Source organism: Nyctibius grandis, chromosome 3, assembly GCF_013368605.1.
Source record: "Nyctibius grandis isolate bNycGra1 chromosome 3, bNycGra1.pri, whole genome shotgun sequence".
NCBI classification, from domain to species: Eukaryota; Metazoa; Chordata; class Aves; order Nyctibiiformes; family Nyctibiidae; genus Nyctibius; species Nyctibius grandis.
The window spans coordinates 8,427,411-8,449,701 of NC_090660.1; the positions used below are offsets into that span (position 1 = coordinate 8,427,411).

Here is a 22,291-nt window from a genome sequence, read left to right on the forward strand (position 1 = left end):
CTGAAGCTGCAGGTCACTCCTGGACACGCAATTGCCAGCCAGTCACATTTTAAACCATGCACCTCCCAGGACATCCCAGCACTCCACTGAGAAACAGAAGCCCTGAGCTCTTAGCAACTAAGAACCAGTAATTAGCAAGAGGAGTACAGAAATGGTCCATTTGTCAGAGCAAGTGTCCTCCCCCCTTCCCCCATTCCCTTTGTGCTGTCACAATCACATTCAACAGATAACTGCTAAGTGTAAACAGCCCAAAGACATGCTTGTAATGTGCTATGTCTGCAGTCTCACACTAGGTGATCTGTGAGTGCAGACAGACATGCATGTTGAGGATGGTCACACAAATTCTTCCAAGCTCTCAGACGCAATCCAAGTTGTCTCAGAACCAGTATTAACATCCTGAAACTGTTTTGCAGGAAATGGACTCTGGAAAAAACACAACCTCTAAGAGAGCTCCTATAAACTCTGAATACTCTTAACAGGCAGCTAAATGAGAGGTTGCACATTTACCCTGAGATTTTGTACTTTGTAGAAGTCAGTGAGCCTCAGACCAAAGAAAGCTATCTAGAAAGCTGCATCCATGAAGCTATCATGAAAGTAAGATAAATGTTCTGACATTCTCTTCAGGGAAGCACCAAGACCTCTTGCAAAGACCCTGCACTGTCATCTGGGAATGCAAAACCTCACACAAGACTTACAGTGAAATAAATATACTTCCAGTTTAATGCATCCACTGAAATACAGACAGAAGCATTTTGTGGGTAAAGATATTTGGACCAATCTCTTTCTGAAGTGGTAGGACCAATACAAAACAGTAGAGATGGTCTTCAGATGCCCCTTACAACCAAAGGCAGGTAAAAAGTGCTAAACTTCATAAAAGCAAACAGTTAGCTCTTTTTCCAATGTCCAACCATCCAATGTCTTAATGGTCTTTTCCGAGAGAGAAGCCTCTGTGTGCTTCTCTCTGTGGCTGCAGCCATGATAAGAAAAATAGAGGGCAGTTGTGAAAACAAGCAATTCATGAACATCCAGTATTATCTGGAGGGTACAGACTGCCTTTTAATGGAGTCCACTACATGGGCATCTAAGGCACCACAGAAAAGCTGTTTGGCTCAAGCTGCACCACTGAAGAAGCTGAGGAATGATCTGGCCAAACTATTTATTGCGAAAAAGGTGAGAATGCGTAACTCTTCCTGGCAGCCTATATGACAAAAGAAAAGGTATTCATCTCCTCTCCTCTTAATACAGCCCAGAGCCATTTCAGAGGGAGTCAGCTGCAGGAAGTATACTTACACTAGAGGCACACTGCCCTTTGCAAACTGTCATGGTGCTTGTGCTTTCCGGAGTTATGACACTGCCTGTTAGATAATGGCTATTCTGGTCCCACTTGAAGAGGATTAAATCCTACAAAATCAGCATTTCAATTCCTTCAGTAAATATTTCCTTATATTGTGATTTGAACTTTCTGTGTCTCAGAAGAGAGTGCCTACTAGGTGATGAAAAATTACTGTAGGAGTTGGGAAGCATCTTGACATTTGAATCAGCAGTTTCCCTCAAATTATCTCTTGATTCTTAGTGCAGTGATACCTCAACACATGTGAGCGTAGAATAAATCACACTCTTTGTTGTCTCCAAATCATAAGATCACAGAATAATTCCTGCACCTGACATGCCACTTCTTGTAAGTGGTCATAAGTGATCCACATCACCTGGCTGACGACTGCTGTTTCTGCTGGGGGACTGGGATTTAACCTGGTAAAATCAGCAGCAAACAAAAACGAACCAGAGACAAAGCATGAGATCTCTGACACTTGCCACCAGTGACTGTCTTTTGGCCAAGAAGTTTGTGGTTTCACCGTCTGATGAGTCTCAGCTCTCACGGCTACTGACACAGTTACTACTGCCATTTAAAAACAGCAGCTAGGTCCTCATCACAACCAGTCTTCTCAGGGACCCTTCCCCAGAGCGAATACAGTTGCTCCCCACAGCCTGCTTGCTTTCAACATGGAAGGAAACATCTTTCCACCGCAGAAGGTCTGAAGGTTAAAGCTTCTCTGATGTTGACGGGACACCAACAACTCTCTCAAGAAATTACTCCCGGAGCCTCCCCTGATTGCCCTTTCCCTTGGCAGGGTGACTGAGTTTCCCAGAGAGGGAAATTTCTCAGAGGTAACACAAGCAATGTGTAAGCACATCAAGTATCAGAAAGTGACATTCAAAACAAAAAAATATCTTGAAGCCAATGAAGGAAGGACAAAGACCAGAAATATTGAAGACTAGACATGTTTATTGAAAAAATACTGCAAAACAAAAAAAATACCTTAGCCAATGGTTGAGAGAAACTGAGGACAGGGTACCCACAACACATAAAGGTGCTGCAGCTTGCTCGCACAGCATGAGGCTACTGCTGAAGCAAACATCACCAGCACTCAGATGCTTATGAACACCCTGGGAGTGAGCCTACACACTATATATATATATATATATATATAACTATTTGAAGTAAACCCAACTTTTTTTCTCATCTAGGAAAAACCCTACCCATCTTTCATTTTCATTCACATAGATAAGAAACAAATCGGTTCCTATATAGATAAAATAATCTTAGGTAATTACAATCCACTATTCATAATCCTAAAGATTTTAACTCCAGTTCACCAACTCTCAGTTTCATCTCACCTTGTTTAGGCAGCTCTGTCAGATGTTGCATGTTAAAAGCCTACTCAGCCTATCTCCCTTCTAAAGCCAGTAAAAGGGAAATACACGGCTTCAAAAGTCACTTCAGATCTTCTAAAAATCTAAATTATCTTAAGAGATTATTATCTTCATTGGCCATAAAGGGAGCTGAGCAAAACAGACTCTCAAATTACAGCACTTAGGCAGCATAAATCCAGGCCTTAATACATAACTTCAAAAGGCATGTGACTAGCCACTTCGGCTTCAGAGGGGTAACATCTGTGGTTTAAAACCTTTGCCGACAATACTGACTGTAGTAATGGGCAATATTCCGTCTTAGGAAGGTATTCTGAGAGCAGGCTCTACACAAACTTTAAAGGGAAGGAGACTACCCCAGAAAAGCATGTAAACAACTGATTTTCATTGCTAAACGCTGACGCAGCTGAAGTATAATTCTTATCTAAATTAATTCCTACACCTTTTGACTCATAGGACAGTACGTAACTGCTGTGGAAATGAATAGTTTCTATTTGCATGTCCAATTTTCAGTTTAAAAGCAAATGCTTAACTGCAATTCCTTCCTGACTTTCCAGGTTCAAGCGTCATATCTGAATATCAGCATGGCAATTCAAAAGCCAAAGCCGACGAGCTGAGAGGTACTGACTGAGCTTGAATTTTGCATGAAATCATTCTTGGCTGTAAGTTACAGAAGAACAGCGTGCACCTGTTCCCAGGCTTTCAGCACAATTTCCAAAAAGTTCTGCTAATTCAAATCATTCAAAATAAAATCACATCAAATTTCGCTTTCATGAAGCACACATTGGATATTTGCATTTATGCAAGGCTCCAGTTTAAGGGTAGCAGAGAGGCTTGCAATCTTCAATGCTGTCTGACCTTACAAACACTGCAAGGCAGGGAAGTATCACTAGCTCTGTTTTGCAAACATCATTGGAACTTGTATGAACTGAACATCAGAAGTATCATACAACATATCATCCTGATTTAGGACACCAAAGCAGTAGGGATGTACAGGTATTTGGCACCTTGCTAAGGTCACACTGATTTTCTTTCACAATGGCACTGTTAAAGCTCTGCTCACTGAAGGGTTTTACAAATGGAGAACTAAGGCACATTAAATTTAAAAGTGTATACAGATTATAGGTGTACAGCTTGAGAAGTCAAGTGCCTATTTTTTGTAACGTACTCAGCGTTTTTTATACTGAACCATCTACTTTATAGCAGTGCTTCTAGTGTTATGTGCTGCTACTGGGAGTGTTCAGCATTCCACTAATCACAGTTTCAAACTGGATATTAAAAAAATTACCTAAAGCTTGCCTTATAGAGTAGAACAGCCACTGAAAAGGGTTATTTGGAGGTCAGGGGAGTGCAGGAAGCCCCTGCAGACAGCTTTTCATGGCTGTCTTCAGGCTTAACTTGGCGAAAAAGCCTGCACTAACTCTACCATGCACAGGACCTGCACCTTCTGACTCTGAGCGCAGCAGCAGAGGGGGGATTACGGCCTTGGCAACACTGGATATATTTTGTGCAGATTAAAGAATGGACTGAAATTCTTCCCTTGAAAAAAGGGCGTACAGCAGCTAATGACAGGCCTCCGATGCTGGATGTTACATCGGGAAAGATGGGGACGGAAGAAGAACTGGGGTTCACATTCTCCTTCAGGAAGAGAAGAGATTCACTCATCTGCAGAGCTGTTGTGTGCCTCTAATGGGATATGTATGTGTATTAGGCCCCACGCTTCCAATATGTCCAGTAAGTCTGATGATTTCAAAGTACAGATACACGGGGCTTGTGAAACATCTTAAGACGTATGAACCCTCAGCAAACTGGTCAGGGGTTCCAACACATAGCATCATTGGGACACCAAACACCTTAAAACTCCAGACAAGTGTGAAAGAAACAAAACATCTCATCCCATTCCAATGGATCAACTCATCACTGGGAACAAGGTTTTTGCATGCCCTCGTATGCAACTCAGGACATGAGGAAACACTACAACTACCTACATCCATTCATGAGGCCCAGCACATAACCTGTCTGCTAAATCTTTCATTCGCCATTGTCCCTCCCTCCCCTTCCCCTGTAATCTCCTCAAAACAATCAGCAAAGACGAAGTCACACATCCTTCTTCTTAGCAACTTACAATGAAAAGTGAGGGACAATTTGAACTACGAGAGTTGATTTCTCTTTGCAATACTACATGTGCACTTGAGCTTGAAGTGTGTATACTACTGCGAACATAAAGGAGTAAGCTTTGGAAACCACCTGAGTGTAAACGGCTGTGACCCTATGTAATGCATCATTATGTGTTTTGTGTACTTTTCACACTTGGCGGGTTTATTACTACCTAGAGCTTCCCCCCCTTCCAGAAAACAGCTCCTTTACTTTGCCATGTTATGTTATGGTTTGCCTTATATACAGCCTATGGCAACGCCCCATCCCACATTATTTTTAAAAAGTGGCAATGACTTCAAAGAAACGCAAAAGCACAGTAACTTCACAAATGATAACAGGGATATGAAGTTGCTCTTCCTTCCCTTCTGCCCAAATCAAGTCATAAATAAAGAACAGTGGAAGTTCAGTCCTATATTTCTCAAGTGCAGATCAAAACAAGCCCCGAGTTACTAGAATTTTTCTGGTAGTTACATCGCAACTTCCTCCTCCATCATAACAAGATGAGCAGAAGAGCCCTCTGACACACTCTGCCTTCAGAGAACTGCCCCAAGGGAGTTATAATTGCTGGTAAATAACCACATTCTCAGACAACACTGTTCTTTTAAAAAAAAAAAAAAATTAAAGAGCATAAAAATTAAAGAGCATACATAAGCAACAATAAATCAACTATATCTCTCAGCCAAGTTGAAGATGAGACCAACCTGGTGGTAAAGCAAGATTTCCAAAACTGTACTCTTAATGCTTAAAATTTTGAAGCAGAATCAATATCTACTGCCAACATAACATTTTCTATTTCTCAGTCCCGTCAAAACTGCCTTTCAAAAATATTTTGCAATAGTAAGATAACAACTCTTATCCTTTAAATACAGTCACCCCCTCACACACACTCTGTAAAATGAGAAGAAAATCTTAAACATACAAACCGAAAACACAGACAATACCTGATCTTAATTTTGATTCTGTTAATAGTTATGTCTAAAGTTTAAGACCTTTCTGAGCTGAAGCATCTACTATTTAAAGCACAGTGAATTATACCACAGCAATGACAGTTAGAAGACAGTGTCCTTATTGCAAAGATCACGTTTCAGTATTTTCAGGTTCAATTCAAAAGTACTTGGGAACACTGCACTAACAGCCTAATTCAACTACTAACAGAAATCTTTCTGTAATAAATACAAAACTACAAATATTTTTCACTAAACACTGGTTCTAGGTACAGAAATGAAGAGGCTAAGTTTCAGAAATTACATGTTACCTAAAAAGGAAAGTTTAAAAAAGTAATAGAAGGAAAGAAAAAAAAAATTAAAAAAATATCAAACTTCAGACCCCCCAAGTTTCCTAAGTTAAATCCACCAAAACTGAAACATCAAATTACAGTCTTGGTGAAAGAATAGTGACTCACTCATTTTTTCCCCTCTGTCTTCATATGTGTAGATACCGTTATATTCACTATAACGACCAATTACAGATCACATAACTGTTGGCTCTGAGCCCAGAGGAAATCCATTCACAATTTCTTTTTGTTTTTCCTATCCTGTTGTATGGAATAAGTTGCACTTAATTAGTTGGAGTCTTAGAGATGACAGAGCACCACAGTTCTCTTGCATGTATTTGTGTAAAGTAAGACGGCAGAGTAGAACGGAAATTTGTTTCTTCCTTTAAACTGTAACTATCAATGCAATATATGTATCTATATAGAATAGTGTGGCATTTTACAGCCCCTGAATATCATTTTTGGGCACGGACTTAATTTATAGGCATTAACGTAGCTGAGAAAGGCAGCTGGGAAAAAAAAAAAGGGATATAAAACATTTTGAGTGTCAGCAGTAATTAATTAAAAATTCAAATAGCACGAAGCCCATCTTTATAAAGAATTCCAATAAATCAGTTAATGAAGTCATCTTCTTCCTAATTCCAAACAAACTATTATTTTACTTCTAAATTACTTTGAACAACTGCATCTTGTATGATCTTCTAATGAAAGTGAAAGCTTTGGAACATTTTATTTGCTGCTGTTCCTATAAAATCTTAGTTTCAACCTGAACTCAGGACCCTGAAGTGGAAACACATTGACCTCTACATTTTCAACGCAGAAACAGTGCTGCACAGTCATCTGCTCTGACTTAACATAATACAGAAGAGCTTCACTGTAATTTTCACACGCTGAATCCAGTGACACTGCTTCAACTCAAACATGCATTTTACAAATTCATCCAGTTTTAAGCTAAAGGCTTGAACAAGGAAGAATCTTTGTTAGCTTGTGCTTTGACTCCTGACTTCATGACTATTTTACAGAGGTGATTCAATTATACAGTAGTATTTCACCCCAAAGGATACTGAAGACACTTTACTAACTGAATGAAGTCAAAAGCTCCCTGGTTACCTTTTCAAGGTAAAGCTTGGTAACTGTTAAACAACTCAGTCACTGGTGGATTTAACTCTTCAGACTGCCTCAAATTTAAATAAAATAATCATTGCTATTTGCCGTTCTGCTTAATAGTGTGAAGTAGAAAAACAACCACCAAACCCTCAGCTGTGTCTGTGTAATTTATATGCTCTAGTCTTTTACACTTCTTGCACTGATTTTAATAAAGGGTGTACTTTGTCTTAAAGTAAATAGACTGTGATATTTTAAACAATATGGTAATGGATATCTTCATCATCCTGGATGAAGCCTGGATATTTTCAGGCTACAAAGGGCACTGGAACTCAGTTCCACCAACAGCATCCCTTTCCTTCTCCCCTTGTGCCACAACCAAACCAAATCACCCTGGATGCAAGAAGGTTTAAGTGCTGTATAATGCAAGATGAATAATGGGGGTACCAAGCTTCTCTGCTGCTTTTTCCAAGAGAAAGGCAACACAGTCTATATACTGACATTGACCTATTGAAAACATTTATGAAAAACTTTGGTTTCCAGTTGGTAAAGATACATACCCCAATAATACTTAAGCCTTTCAGGTAGTCCTGACGAGGTTGGGCTTGTGGCACACAGCCTGCTAGAACCACTTTCTTCTTCCCTTCCTGGGCTTTCCTAAAGAAGGACAGATAGATGGTATGTTAACATTTCCAAAATTGGTCATTTTCAACTTCAAAGTAGTTGTATTGTGCATGTGACACAGGAAAGCTACCTCAATGAAAACATTCCCAAATCAGAAGCAACTTGTACACGTTTGAACCTCAGAAACCAAACCAACCAACACACCAAAAGAACCCCACGTGAAGCTACCAGGCTACAGCACACGTGGCTCAGTTTGGGGATTATCTACAGAGACCACTACCACTCTATCTTGGACAAATGTACAACCTTGAAAGCCCTAACTGAGTTCAGTTAACTTTTATTTGCCACAATGATAGCAGAAAATGTGGTCAAGAAAGACGGGACAGAGATATTACGTGCAATTCAAGAAAAGTTACACAGAATGCAAGGGACAGCCTATGCAGATAGAGACTGCTAGCTCAGAACCTAAGTATTTCTGGAGAGCCAGTCAGAAATGACCAGTTACATCAGTCTGGTAGATGCTTACTCAAAAAAAAAAAAAATCATATTGAACATTTTCAAGCTTTAACTGCTTGCCTTTGGCAGAGAAACATTTGTCTGGATATTAACTTACGTAATTCCTTAGCTTTGATGCTACCTTAGCTCCAAGTAGGAAACCAAAACACTTTAAGATTAAATGGTTAACACTGTTCATTTCGTTAGTGATATTCTGACTCACTTTGAATTCAACACTGAATATCAAGCCATCACTGCCTCTTGAAACTACAGGAAGCCCTGAACAAAGCTATTGGCTGCATACAAAACAGGGAGGTGCAAAACCTGCTTATGTTCATTAAACTTTGAAGATCATCCATTAACACATTAACCCAACACGACTACTGCATTATAATGTGCAAAACAGTAAAGAAGAGAAGCACTGAATAATTTTAGCAGATTTGCTAGGTCTGACATATTACGGGTTGCTCTAAGAACTCTCTTCCACAGTTGCACGCTGTACCACGACCTCCTGGCAGACTTCTGTCAAACTGGAACCTTGTAAATCCATATTTTCTCCCACAATATATGGATCCATGAAGTGTTTACTCTTATGATGGAACAGGCTAAGACATGTCATAACATTTTGCATAAAAATTATACAAAACATACAATTACTTAGACAATTTTTTACTCTTTAGCTTGCTTGAGCTGTCTCCAAGCTGAATGCACCAGAGAAAGTGATGTTCAACAAGAGCAACAAGGATGCTACACTGAGTATCTGGAGATCACCAGCAAATGCAAATTTAATACAGAAAAAAAAAAACCAAACCAGACTGGTACCACACACAGTTCCACTACTCTCAATTTTCACTTCATACTCACAATATGGACAAATTTAATTACAAATCATAGCTCAAATTAAATCTCCCAAGAACACACAAATTGTAATATTAAAGGAGATCACAGGCCATCTTGCCAAATACCTTGTTTCGGTTGATGCACTAAAAATGAGGTATTTTGAATGAAAAAATTAAGTATCTCATACACAGACAAGTGTGAAATAACAGAAAAATGTATTCTGCCTGTTACCTCATATCTAATACAAATGCAGCAAATCTCTATAAAATACTGAACTTTGTTTTAGTGAGACTTTCAGGATATCTTCAGACATTCATCATACAGAGCCTCATTGGTCCTCTACTTGCACGCTAAGGTGTATAATATAAATGCAAATCCTTTCATCTCTTCCTTGATAATATTTCTGTGGATAAAGAACTATGATGAAATGCTCATTTAGTTTATTTCTTAGGCAGGGAACACAGCAACATGTCTCTGAAATCTGCAATCCTTTTCTTTCAGTGGTAAATATTCAAGGGTTTTTCAAAACTTCAATAGAGGTCACCTACTTCTACATATCCAAGTTAAAAAAACCCCATCTACTTCATGCATTACCTAAAAATGTCACATACCACCATGTGACACTCCACTAACTCAAAGGATAAAAATCACTACTTATGTAGGCTAACAGACTCAACCTGATGCCTGAAGGCAAGACAATAAGACCTATCTCCAGCAAACAAAGCACACATCCCTAGGCAACTCGGCATCTGGTATAATCTGCTGGTAGCAAACAGCCTTCTCCATCTACTTGAAAACCTGCAAGCACTACAGAAGAAAAAGCTTTTATTCAAGTCTTTATCTGAGAAAAAAAATAAACAAAGTTTCCCTTGACACATTAAATGGCATTTTAATGTTATTTCACAGCTTTAACATTTTGCCGTATCTTCTGGGACTATAACTGGAGCTAGGGGGAAAAAAGTTAAACTACATATTCTTCATAATAAGCATTGCCTTCACTCAACTTTTTTAAAGTTGTACAGGTCTCTACAGAATAAAGACTTCTGTACACTGAGATTTTTTGCTTTAAAATGCAATTAAATGGAAATGTCAGGACTAGATTTTCAATCATAGTCAATTTTCATTACATCCATAACACACTGCACAGTCCATGAAACCCTCCATAAATGAAAAACCATTGTAAGGAAATTATGAAAATTTTTGCCTCATTTTCAAGAAACCACTTCTGAAAATACACATTCCAGTACTACATTGTCATCTCCTTTTAATATTGTTTAATGAGCCCTCCTCATATTAACAAAAGCCTACAAAAATTATTCTTCAGAAACCCAGTTAGCATGGCAACTGTATTAGAAAAGCCTTTATCCTTCAAAAACATTAATAGTAATGAGAATAATACCTCATGGAATCTAGTAGTGGCATGAATAAATACATCCTCCCTTTTAGACACCCTTTATATTTTTCAATTACATGAACCTTACCTTGAACTTCCAAATTAATTGACTCAGGAAACATTTTCTAGAAATACACTCTTCTCTAAAATCTACTTGCAAGATATACATCTGAATAGAAATTTAATTAGAGCAATTCTGTTTTAAAGAAAGGAATTATTTCAGCTCATCGAACTAATGGGCGGGGAACAAAAAACAAGTGAGAAACAACAGGGCCATGAAAAAAAGTACTGTTGTACTACAGACTCATACAAGATCTGTAGTGAGATCATAGATTATACTCCACTGCAACTCCATTGCATAGATATAGCCATTGCAACTAGAATTGTACTATCAGACTTAGTGAAATATGTTCAATATATTCTGCTTTTTACAAAGCAAATTTGAAGACTTAACTAAAATGAGGAGAAACTTCTGCCCTGCTTATTTGCGCTTCTAATTATGTCATTAGGAACCTGCCCAAACTGGAATATTCTGCTCACAATTTTATGTAACTGTCGTTGCATGGTTCCTCTACTTTTTCTAAGCTCCACAAACATTTGGTCAGTAACACAACAACAATAAATAAATGCCCCTTCACCCTACAAAAAAAGCCCCCATAAGCATTTGCTACATCAACACTATGTGTATAGCAACACTGCTGGATACCATGGCAGCCAGTGCAGGAAGCTGCACCACTTTTTCAGGATACACACAGCTACTCAGGTGGAATCACTACAAAAAAAAAAAGTTAGGGACCTTTCCCTGAGGTTCAAATCTAAGGAAAGCAATAAAAAGAAAAAAAAGAAACAAAAAGCAAAAGCAGAGAAGAGGGGTTAAGTTCAATGGAAGATAATCTGTGACACTGAAAGTAATTGCTAACTTGCTCTTTGCTAGAGAGAGACAATTGAAGTCAGATCATCACCGCTTGCCTGCTCTCTTCTCTTTCCATAATCACAGCTGTCCACTGGACTTCTATAAGCTGTGAACTCTTAAGTGAATGACTCTTGGCTTTCAGAGAGCCACCATTACTCCTCAGAAAGATACCCTAGCTGCACAGGAAGGCATGGCTGGCATCTGAAATTAAAAGCAGTCTGTTCTGCACGGAGCAAAGCTGGCAAACTACAGACTGGTCAGCACAACACATGCAATTTGTAAAGTGTTGCTTTAGTACCAGATACACGAAACCAAGTATTATACCTACAAATACCAAATTTTTTCCTCTAAAATCAGTTTTCGGTGAAATTAAATAATGAAGAAGTGTTTAAACAGTGAGCAGGAGGTTGCCTGCAGCAGAACTAAGTAACAGTCAAATGCAAGTAAGAGAAGCAAGAGCAGAATTTTCAGTAAAAGAAATAAATTAGGGGGAAAAGTGCTTTACAGTGAGCTTGTTAAGCTCTGCAGTGATAGTAGTTTGGAAATGTTCATAAAATAATAAGAGGAACTATTTCTAATGCTAAAGTACAACAATTGTTATCTGAAATGAAAATGGAAGTATTTAATCCTGAATCCTACTAGGCAGGTGACAACTGACTATACTCTCAAGTGAGTTTTTACATCAATGAGCTCTTTCTACCAAACACAGCACTTCTCTCCCTATTACCGTACCAGCACAAACCTGGCAACTTTCTCGTTAACATGTGTACAGTTAAATCAAATTGTTCAATGCACCAGTGTAATCTACTCAGGCCACTCTCATGGCCTTCTATTCCACAAAATCTACAACACTCCTTATCAGGCATTTTAAAAAGGTGTGAAGCCATAAATCAATGGAAGGTTTGTGTCTAGAAAAGCCCAAAGACATGTTAGTATACATGAAAAAGTTCTGCTAAGGCAGCTCTGGCTGAATACAGTATGAGTTGGGTATAGGATAAGATCAGGCTGCCAAAGGTCATAAAAAAGTAGAATTGGGGGATGCTACTTCCCAGGCTGCAGAAATGATGTGGTGATGTCTCTGGGGAAAAATAAATGCTATTTGGCTAAAGGTTCAAATGTGTGAAAGATCTTCCAACTGTCTCATCTGCTGAATTAATCAATAGGAAGCCACAAGTTTTAAAGAGAGCACAACAACTCTGGTATGAAAAGATGGTGCCTGTACAGCATCTGGAATACATTCCCGAAAATCCATAAAATCACACAGCTATTTTCTGTTTGAAAAATTACAAGTGGTAACTTAAAGAGTGGTTTTACAGGCTTTGAGCCAATCTAATGTCTCATTACTACCCAAAGGCTTGCTTCTCATCCTCCCTGTCTGCTATTGCTGCTCCTACCTTTCTCCAGCTCCAGCCCCTCTTCTTTCTCATTTCTGGCCATCCTGTATCGCTCCTCCTCTGCTCCAAGCTCTGCAGCTCACTGGACCCTTCCAGGGCCCCATTTAACTCAACAATATAGAAGAAACCTATCGAGCTGAGTTTGGGGATTTTTTTACCATTTTATTCCATTAAGCTGGCTCATGGGAGTAGGGCAGCAGTAGAGCCAAAACAATGGTCAAGGGAAAGCTCTTGGGAAGGAAGCAGAAAAAGAGAAGGAGATGGGAACTCCTCGTTTTGTCTGAAGTGAGCTTGACAAGTCTCGTGAAACCTTTGAGACAGGTTGCAATATGCTGAGCAGCACGGGTGAATAAAAAGCAAGAAGAATGTAAGAAACTCCAATACATGTTGTGTTTTGAAGGTTGGGGCAGACCCATAGTCAAAGGCATCTGGAAAACCTGAGGAAAACTTGTCAATGTTATAAATTAGAGCAGTGTTAAAATTACCTCAGCAGAGCCACTTGAGTCTACTTAGGCCTGTCAGCTTCCTTGTATACTTCCACAGCCCCCAAAGAATTACCATGTTTTCCTTGTGAGGCATGTGAAGATGTAAAGTTCATTTGAGCATGCTGATGATAATTATTGAGTTTACCAAATTGTTCTTTCAGGACCAATCTCCAGCAAAGCAGCCCTCTGGTTACTGTGCCGCATCCTCTGAACTTGTCTCCTTTGGCAAAAACCATCAGGTAACATGTAAATACTTCAGGGGAAAAATAGGTTGCACGTTCTCCTCCTGACAAAAGCAGGCATGTGTTTTCTGAAAATGCTTCAAAAAGACATAAATGCTTGCTCCATCAGACTCCAAACTGAGGTTGTAAAGATGTGCTCCAAGCAAAAACAAATAAAAAGCATAAAAATATCCTCCTCCAACAGAGCTTTTCATAGGAAGTGAAATATCAGCTCTGAGAATAACCCCAAGACTCATATGCTACGTATAAAATTTTTCCCTAAGTTTCTGAAAGAATATACCCGGGGAAGAAAAAGTGTATTTTATCTACATCTGGATATTCACAATGTTCTGCATGAACAGGTGTTACACTTCTCACATATTTCCTGCTGTCAGAAAAAATGCATTTGAATGCCCTACCCAAACTTCTGCTCTTCACAAGTACAACAGATCCATCCAGGTTTTTTTGGCAGACACTTCCGTCCATCACACTCCAAAACAACGGGTTAGCAGCTGCTTCCAAACTACAGGAAGTTTTCCCAACACAGCTGATTGCATTAGCTCTAATATCTTGGTTTGAATGGAAACTTGTTTTCATCCAGCTACTTGGCATGCAGGTGAAGTGACTGTAGGTTTGTCTGCAAAAGGCAATCTCATTTTAAACTCTAGACCAAGTCAGATCTGGGCTAGAGCTTTACTCAAATTTTCTGTAAATGTAACTTTCTGGACAGCAATTAAAGCTGCAACAGTTATTCTTGGGCAGCCATTACCCAAACAAATACTGTATTTTAGTGGTGATGATGGTCTTTTCTTCCTGCAAAGGCTTTCAAAGTACCAATACACAGATTTTACCAAATTGAAAAATCAGACCAGGAAGAGGGTGAGATGAAGGAATAAATCCTAAATTTTGCCTTGGCCCTGTTGGTAGTTTTTGTAGCCTCGAGCAAGGCTGAATTGACCAACACCAGCGGGGAAGTTCCTTTCCCAAGAACAGAGATCTACCAGGATGGCCTTTGAGCAGGCTAGACAAGCACAGTTACAGGCCAGCTGCTGTCCCTCCAGATGATCGATTAAGAAAAGCAATTTAAAGAGTAACGTAGCATACCTTTAAAGCAAATCTGCAAAATTTGTAACTGAAAGTTATCAGCCTTACAACAACAAAATTCATTGTTTTAAAAAGGAAAGCATAATTAATGACAATCTGTCCCTCAAAAAACATTCAATGGGGTGGGTAGTACACAGATTTTTAATTCCTGCTTAGCATAAAGGAGCCCAGAAAAGAGTTTCCCATGCATCAAGTTAGAAGTTTGGGATACTCCCCCACAAGTAGTATCAGCGATATAAACACACAGTAAGGCATATAGATTTTGCTACATTCCTCTCTCTTAGCAACAGCATTTGTCCTCTTAGACTGCTAAACAGCCTGGGACCCAGCAGTCTACAGAGTGGGTATCAGACCGGGCGCCAACACACCCACTCGCCAGTTCACACCTCCCTCCACCTCTAGTCAAGTGAACAGTACAGTCTGCCAGGATTTGTTAGACACCAAACCTTCACTAGCTAACACAGATATTTTATTCACAGGTGACATTTATGGTTTGTAGAAGTTATCTGCTAAAACCTTAAGAAATAATTTATTTCAGCAGTATTTCGCAACTGTTTAGGCTCCTACCGTTCGTCTTCAGATACAAGGGTAATGTATTTGCCTTTGCTGCTCTGCAAACTTTGGTTTTTATGAGTTTTGTCTTTAAGCACATTATTGGTAGGATGCACTGCTCCTTCACTGTTTTCTTACAATGAAACAAAAAATATCACTGCCAGCTGAAATTCGTCTAGGCTACCTTAATCAATGCATGTAGACAACTATTAAAAGTAAACATACTCCATTCTCCATATGAAATATTCACAACTCTTCAGATTCTTACCTACTCACTGAAGTTAAACTACTTAAGATTACAATTAGGCAAATGCCTAACTACTGCCTTAGATAAGGTTGTCTTCCTGTAGTAGACCCTTTATTATCGACTCTCTGTTCAAAACCTTTAACGTACTTTAGTAAAATCTGCAAAAAAACCCCATCTTGTTCCTTGAACTCTTCTCAAGGCAAACACTAAACACCAAGCATCTATGAAGGCACTCCTAAACAGACAGACTGGACTAGATTATGTCTCCATTTGTGACCAATGTGCCTTTACAATTGGGTTGCGCAAGTTGATTGGTCTTCTGGTCATACATGCAAGTTTAAGTGTATCACAAAAATATCTGAGAAGACAAGGTTTTCCATAACTAATATTTTGTTTATCTATTTGTGGGATTGAAGAAAGGAGCAATGATTAATTCTTCTTCTATTACTACTAATTTAAACTACATACATCACGCTCTAAAAGTCTATACTAGCAAACGTCACAAAACTTAGGCCACCCGCAGCACTGGCGGCCTTTCCTTCCCCCCTCCTTTCACTTCCAATCTTAAGCTCTCTGCTGACAGCACAAGCAACTTAAACTCTGAACTTCTTTGAGGCACGGAGTACCAGATACATCGAAGTTTGCCGACTCAGCCTTGCAAAAGCAGAGGCTGCTGGTAGCCACGCGGTGAGGGAAGTGCTGCAGCTGGCAAAGGCTGAACTACCTTTAAAAAAAAAATTACGAGTTTCTGCATGTTCTTCAAGCTTTATGTCCTGTAGTACATACATGACACATTGTAGTAAGATTCTAAAAATATTTCACCATCTTTCTACATCTCCAGTTTCATGCTAGCCTTTCTTCAGCAAGGATCTGAGGAAACCACAGTGGTGAGATATTTTTCAGAAAAAGCAGAAATAGCTCCAAACCCACGGCGGCAATTTTGTCCTTATCTTTACCTTCTACCACTACTCACCTCCTTAAAGTGCAAGCATTTTTGCATTCTTTCCACTAAGACTTCATTCTCCCCCCTCAAATTTGAGAATTTAATCCTATTCTGAATTTATTTTTGCATATATAGATGGACTGTTTAATCAGATATACTTGTCTCAAAAACAGTGAAAGGAAATCTTTAAGTTCACTTGGAAAGGGACATTAAACTTCTGAGAGATTAAAGGAATGGGAATCAAAATCATTACAGTGAACTTTTATAACCCAGTTGACTCATTCTCTTTCTCTGTTCTTTCTACACATATTTCTGTAGGAACTACAATACTCCATTGTAGTATTTGTGGCCTATATCTCCTTTTATGTTTTGTTAACTGACCATTTCTTCTACTTTACCTTCTCAATCTTCCCACTCTTAGTTCTAGTCATCTCTTTAAACATAAAAGAAGTGCGGTTTAGGGCATACTATTATTCTAATTAATTTGTGAAACACTGTCTCTCAGGCTCAAGGTCCAGGCAGGCTTCAAGTTACATGCATGCATGGCCAATGGTTGTAATATAAAACCTTGTTGATACAATGGCTACAAAATGAAATTAGTGTTGAATGAAAATTAAATAATCAGATTTTTTTTCCCCCAGAGGTGTAGTATGCTTCTCAGTAACAGCCTACCTAAAAAATTAAAAAAGGATCATCAAGAGAGGTTGCTGTTCTAGAATCTATTATGAGAACTTTTTTTTTTTTTTTTAAGTATAACACACCAGGAAATTTTTCCCATCATGTAAGGAAGTGAAGATCAAACCCCCAAAAAAAAAAAAGGTACAGAATTTACATAGACTAAACACACAGAGCAGTACGTGGTACTGACAATATTGTTCTACTGAGCCATCAGAACAAAACCTGTGAAGATTTCTATGCTGTGTCTGACATGGGACATTCTGATAAAAACTCAAGGATAACAAAGGAGCTAAGAACCAGTTCATTTTCTCTTGGACACCATCAGGGCAGCTGGGGCAGAAAAGCCACAGACCTGAAAGGCAGCCAAAATTCTGACCATCAAGGTTTTTTTTAGTCAAAACCAAGGAGCTATGACCACTACATGAAAGAAAAACCAAAAATGTTCTTGAAAGCCACTAACTATAGGTTACACAACATAAGCAGAGAATACTGTCAGAAGATATCCAACAAAGAGAAGGAAACAAAACTCAATGAAGTAACTTTTCAAAACAGTAAGCTGCGTGTGCTTTTTACCTTATGGAAATGCAGAGTGAACAGCCACACCATGCCTAGTTTTTGTGCCTAGGAATTCTGCAATATAGCATGGTGCGATGAAACATAAAAAAAGCGACAAAGAACAGAGCAGAAACAAAAAAGGAGGTTTAACTCCTAAACACTGGAACCTTCACTCAGTCCAAACTGCACTGTATCACATTTTTACTAACCTTTTACCTCTTTTTTTAAGTTATTATTACAATTCATTAAACTCTTCAGTAAAGCCCAGCAAGCTCCTCCTAATCTAAAGAGATGAGGACTGTTTTATGTAATTCCTATTCGTGATCACAGTATCTGAACAGCAACAGAAGTAACAAACCATACAGTACACTAACCCTTATCTCTCTGTTTAACCTCGTTTTTATAGAATCAGGGAAATGCAGGTTGGAAAGGATTTCTAGAGGTCATCCAGCCTAACCTCCCATTCACAGGTGGACTGCTGACAACATCGTTACCCAGTCTAAGGCCAGAAAACTTGCTGTCACTTGTTATGTCTTCTGGTCCGATCAAGAACAACTTGTTCCATAATCTTTACAGTTGCCTTTAAAGCAATTATACAGAATCAACCAGGTTGGAAGAGACCTCTGGGATCATCAAGTCCAACCGTTGCCCTGACACCATCCTGTCAACTAGACCATGGCACTAAGTGCCATGTCCAGTCTTTTCTTAAACACATCCAGAGATGGTGACTCCACCACCTCCACCACCAGCCCATTCCAATGTCTAATAACCCTTTCTGAAAAGAAATTCTTCCTAATGTCCAACCTGAACCTCCCCAGGTGAAGCTTGAGGCTATGTCTTCTTGTCCTATTGCTAGTTGCCCGGGAGAAGAGGCCAACTCCCACTTCACTACAACCTCCCTTCAGGTAGTTGTAGACTGCAATAAGGTCACCTCTGAGTCTCCTCTTCTCCAGGCTAAACAACCCCAGCTCCCTCAGCCGTTCCTCGTAGGTCAGACCCTCCAGACCCTTCACCAGCTTGGTCGCCCTCCTCTGGACTCACTCCAACACCTCAACATCTTTCTTGAAGTGCGGGGCCCAGAACTGAACACAGTACTCAAGATGCGGCCTCACCAGTGCCGAGTACAGAGGGATGATCACCTCCCTAGACCGGCTGGCTACACTATTCCTAATAGAGGCCAGGATGCCATTGGCCTTCTTGGCCACCTGGGCACACTGCTAGCTCATGTTTAGCTGGCTGTCAATCAGCACCCCCAGGTCTCTTTCTGCCGGGCCGCTCTCTAACCACTCTTCCCCCAGCCTGTAGCGCTGCATGGGGTTGTTGTGGCCGAAGTGTAAGACCCGGCACTTGTTCTTGTTGAACCTCATGCCGTTGGTCTCGGCCCATCTATCTAACCTGTCCAGATCCCTCTGTAGGGCCTTCTTACCCTCCAGCAGATCGACACTCCCACCCAGCTTGGTGTCATCTGCAAATTTGCTGAGGGTGCACTCAATCCCTACGTCTAGATCATCTATAAAGATATTGAACAGCACCGGCCCCAGAACTGAGCCCTGGGGAACACCGCTAGTGACCGGCTGCCAGTTGGACTTTGCCCCATTAATCACCACTCTCTCGGCTCGGCCATCCAACCCATTGAAGAGTCCACCCATCCAAGCCCTGAGCAGCCAGTTTGTCTAGGAGGATGCTGCAGGAGACAGTGTCGAATGCCTTACTGAAGTCTAGATAGACTACATCCACAGCCCCAATTATAGACTACCATTCGATTATCCACTAGCCTCCTATGTGCCATACTCATGACAGCCTGACCATTTTAGTAGTCCTCCAATGGACCTGCTCCAGTCTCTTTGCATCTCTCAACTGCCCCCAACCCACCCAAAACAGAGTAATCCAGGTGAAGCTGCACCAAGTCAAGAGGAATAAATGCCCTCCCTCAATCTCCTGGTCATGTTTGTCTTATTCACAACTGAGAGCGACTCATGAGAGTTGGCTCGTGTTTCTTGGTCCTCACCATATATCTCACATTCTTTGCAACAGGCTACTTAGCCAACAGCTTTATCTCGATAGATTATGAAGCTATGTTAACTAACTCTTCATTAATATCTTTAATTTCTCATTGCTTTATACCACACCTAAAAGAATGTTAAAGATCCAAACAATTCTCTGTGGACTACATTTTGACATATACATTTGTTGGATAGAAAAATTTGGTTTCTATATTGGTAGAACATCTTAGTGCTTCTACACTCACACGAAGTCATCACAGTTCCTGAAAGCAACAGATTCCTACGCTGCTTTAACTTGATGTTTTAGAAGGGCCTTGCACCACATGCTACAATACAAACTGAAGAGATCTTACTATTTTATTTAAGAGACTGAAGCTTTGAGTCTGTGGCTACACGTACAGATTTAAAAGCATATGACGATTATTTAAGAAGCTAATCACAGAATCACAGAATCACAGAATCAACCAGGTTGGAAGAGACCTCAGGGATCATCGAGTCCAACTGCTGCCCCTACACCACCCTGTCAACTAGACCATGGCACTAAGTGCCATGTCCAGTCTTTTCTTAAACACATCCAGAGATGGTGACTTCACCACCTCCCTGGGCAGCCCATTCCAATGTCTAATAACCCTTTCTGTAAAGAAATTCTTCCTGATGTCCAACCTGAACCTCCCCTGGCGAAGCTTGAGGCTGTGCCCTCTTGTCCTATCGCTAGTTGCCCGGGCCTACATCTAAAGAGAAGTAATATGATTTTTGTCTTTTTCTACTCAGGCATTTTTAATCACATTATCAAAAACAAAACAAAAATTAAATTCCCAGGTGACTTGCATGAAGACTGCACTTTGCTTTTGCCTGTACACCACTGGAAAAATTCTCCACTCATTTGCTGTCACTGAGGCTTAGGCATGGGAAGGGAGAAGATGCTATTAACAAGGAGGAAGCTCAAAAGTGCATCAACCAGCGTAAGGTGGCTTTAGTGCACTCCCACTCTGAAGTGGAACTGATCAGAGTAGCTACATCTGCTCAAGTCACTAACAATTTATGCAGCATGCTTGCTTCCATTCTGGTTTAGGCCTTCTGATGTGTATGGTTGGGAAAACATTTTTTGGGGGGGAGGCTGAAAGAAGGAAGAGAAAGACACAAGCCCTAGAAGCAGCTCTGAGAAATTAATACCAGTTTAGTCATCTAAATCTAGTTCAAAATGTATTATTTAAAGAGCTAAAAATTGTCACTTCTATCAGAGCTGAAGGGGTAATTTCTCTAAGCATATTAGCTTGCCTAAGAATGTCTCCTGAAATAACCAGATATCATTCTAGTAGTTTTCGCAATAGATAATGCTCTACAAGTTCAATACACTGCCAGGCATTTCATAGGGATAATAATAAATGCATGGGCTCATGACAGTTTTAGGTCACATGCACATCTGAAAGGTCAGAACAATTTAAAGGATTCAAGCAACAAACATTAGCTCCTGTCTGTAAACATTAAACATTTCTAACAAACAGCAATCCCATGTGGCTTGAATATAAATATATGCACATGATAACTTCTCCTTCCCTTTTTTCCCCCCCCAAATTTCCCATAAACTTTAATTCTCACAGATTAATACCACCATCTTTACAGCTCCTCTTTATCTATACATACACACAGATGTATGTATAGGAATATTCTACCTTTGAAGAATAAGCAAACTCTAACACTATGCAGTACTATGTAGAAAGTTTGCGGCATAGAATTAGCAGCAGTAACTCTCTGAGCCCAGTAAACCACATATACCACTCCACCAGGATTTCGTAGTTCTATCCCCCATCCCATCATCAGAAATGTCAGGAGAAAAACCTCACTGCATAATGCCATTGATCAATGGCTTTTTAAAGAAAGAAAATAACCTAATATGAGAGTAATGAATAATTTTTAAAGGTTATTTTGCAAGTCCTATGCAAAATAAGCTAGGTGCTTTACAGGTAAAGTTTCTGCAATTATCTCTAATATTAAAAAAAAATTAAAAATAATATCATCATCAACCTTTAAATACCTCTAAGCAATATTAATTGCTCAAACAACATTTCCTATGCAACCATTTCATATTTTTAACTCATTTCTAGTTTTAATACAATACACACCTCTGCAGACTTCAAGAAACTTCACACCAGGAAGCTATATCAAATAACGCAATGCTCTGCATTAAATCCACTTAATGCAGCTCAGAATTCTACTGAATCTCACTGGAAATTATCATCCTGTTACAAAACTTGGAAAAAGAAATCCATCTGCTTCTACTAGGAGTTTCAAAGAAACTCTGGTCTACTGTTCTCAAACACTGCAGAGTTTGAGAAAATGCGAGGAGTGCTAACTGCACAACTTATGCCTCTGAAATTTGCTGTAAAAGATTTCTCATCTTTTTCTTCCAAATTTCCATAGCGACTCAAGTATATTTTTCAGACCTTGACTGCACTAAGTGTATAATAAGTTTTCTTTGAAATACTACTTCATTAATAAACATCACGATTTTTTCCTACCATAGGCTATATACAAAGATTCAAAGTCTTAAGTAGGCAATTCTTACAGTGATTGAGCCTTTATTCTGAACAGTCTGCACAC

At 39.6% G+C, this 22,291-nt stretch overlaps 1 protein-coding gene across 3 annotated transcripts in view; it reads right to left on the reverse strand.

Annotated features, from left to right (window-relative positions):
* The window catches only part of CDKAL1 (CDK5 regulatory subunit associated protein 1 like 1), a 426,323-nt gene that overhangs the window by 283,216 nt on the left and 120,816 nt on the right, over window positions 1-22,291 (reverse strand). For all 3 annotated transcript variants that reach the window (XM_068396772.1, XM_068396773.1, XM_068396774.1), the window contains one exon: window positions 7,804-7,900. In XM_068396772.1, coding sequence (XP_068252873.1) covers window positions 7,804-7,900 — 97 coding nt within the window. The remainder of the gene's footprint in view (window positions 1-7,803; window positions 7,901-22,291) is intronic.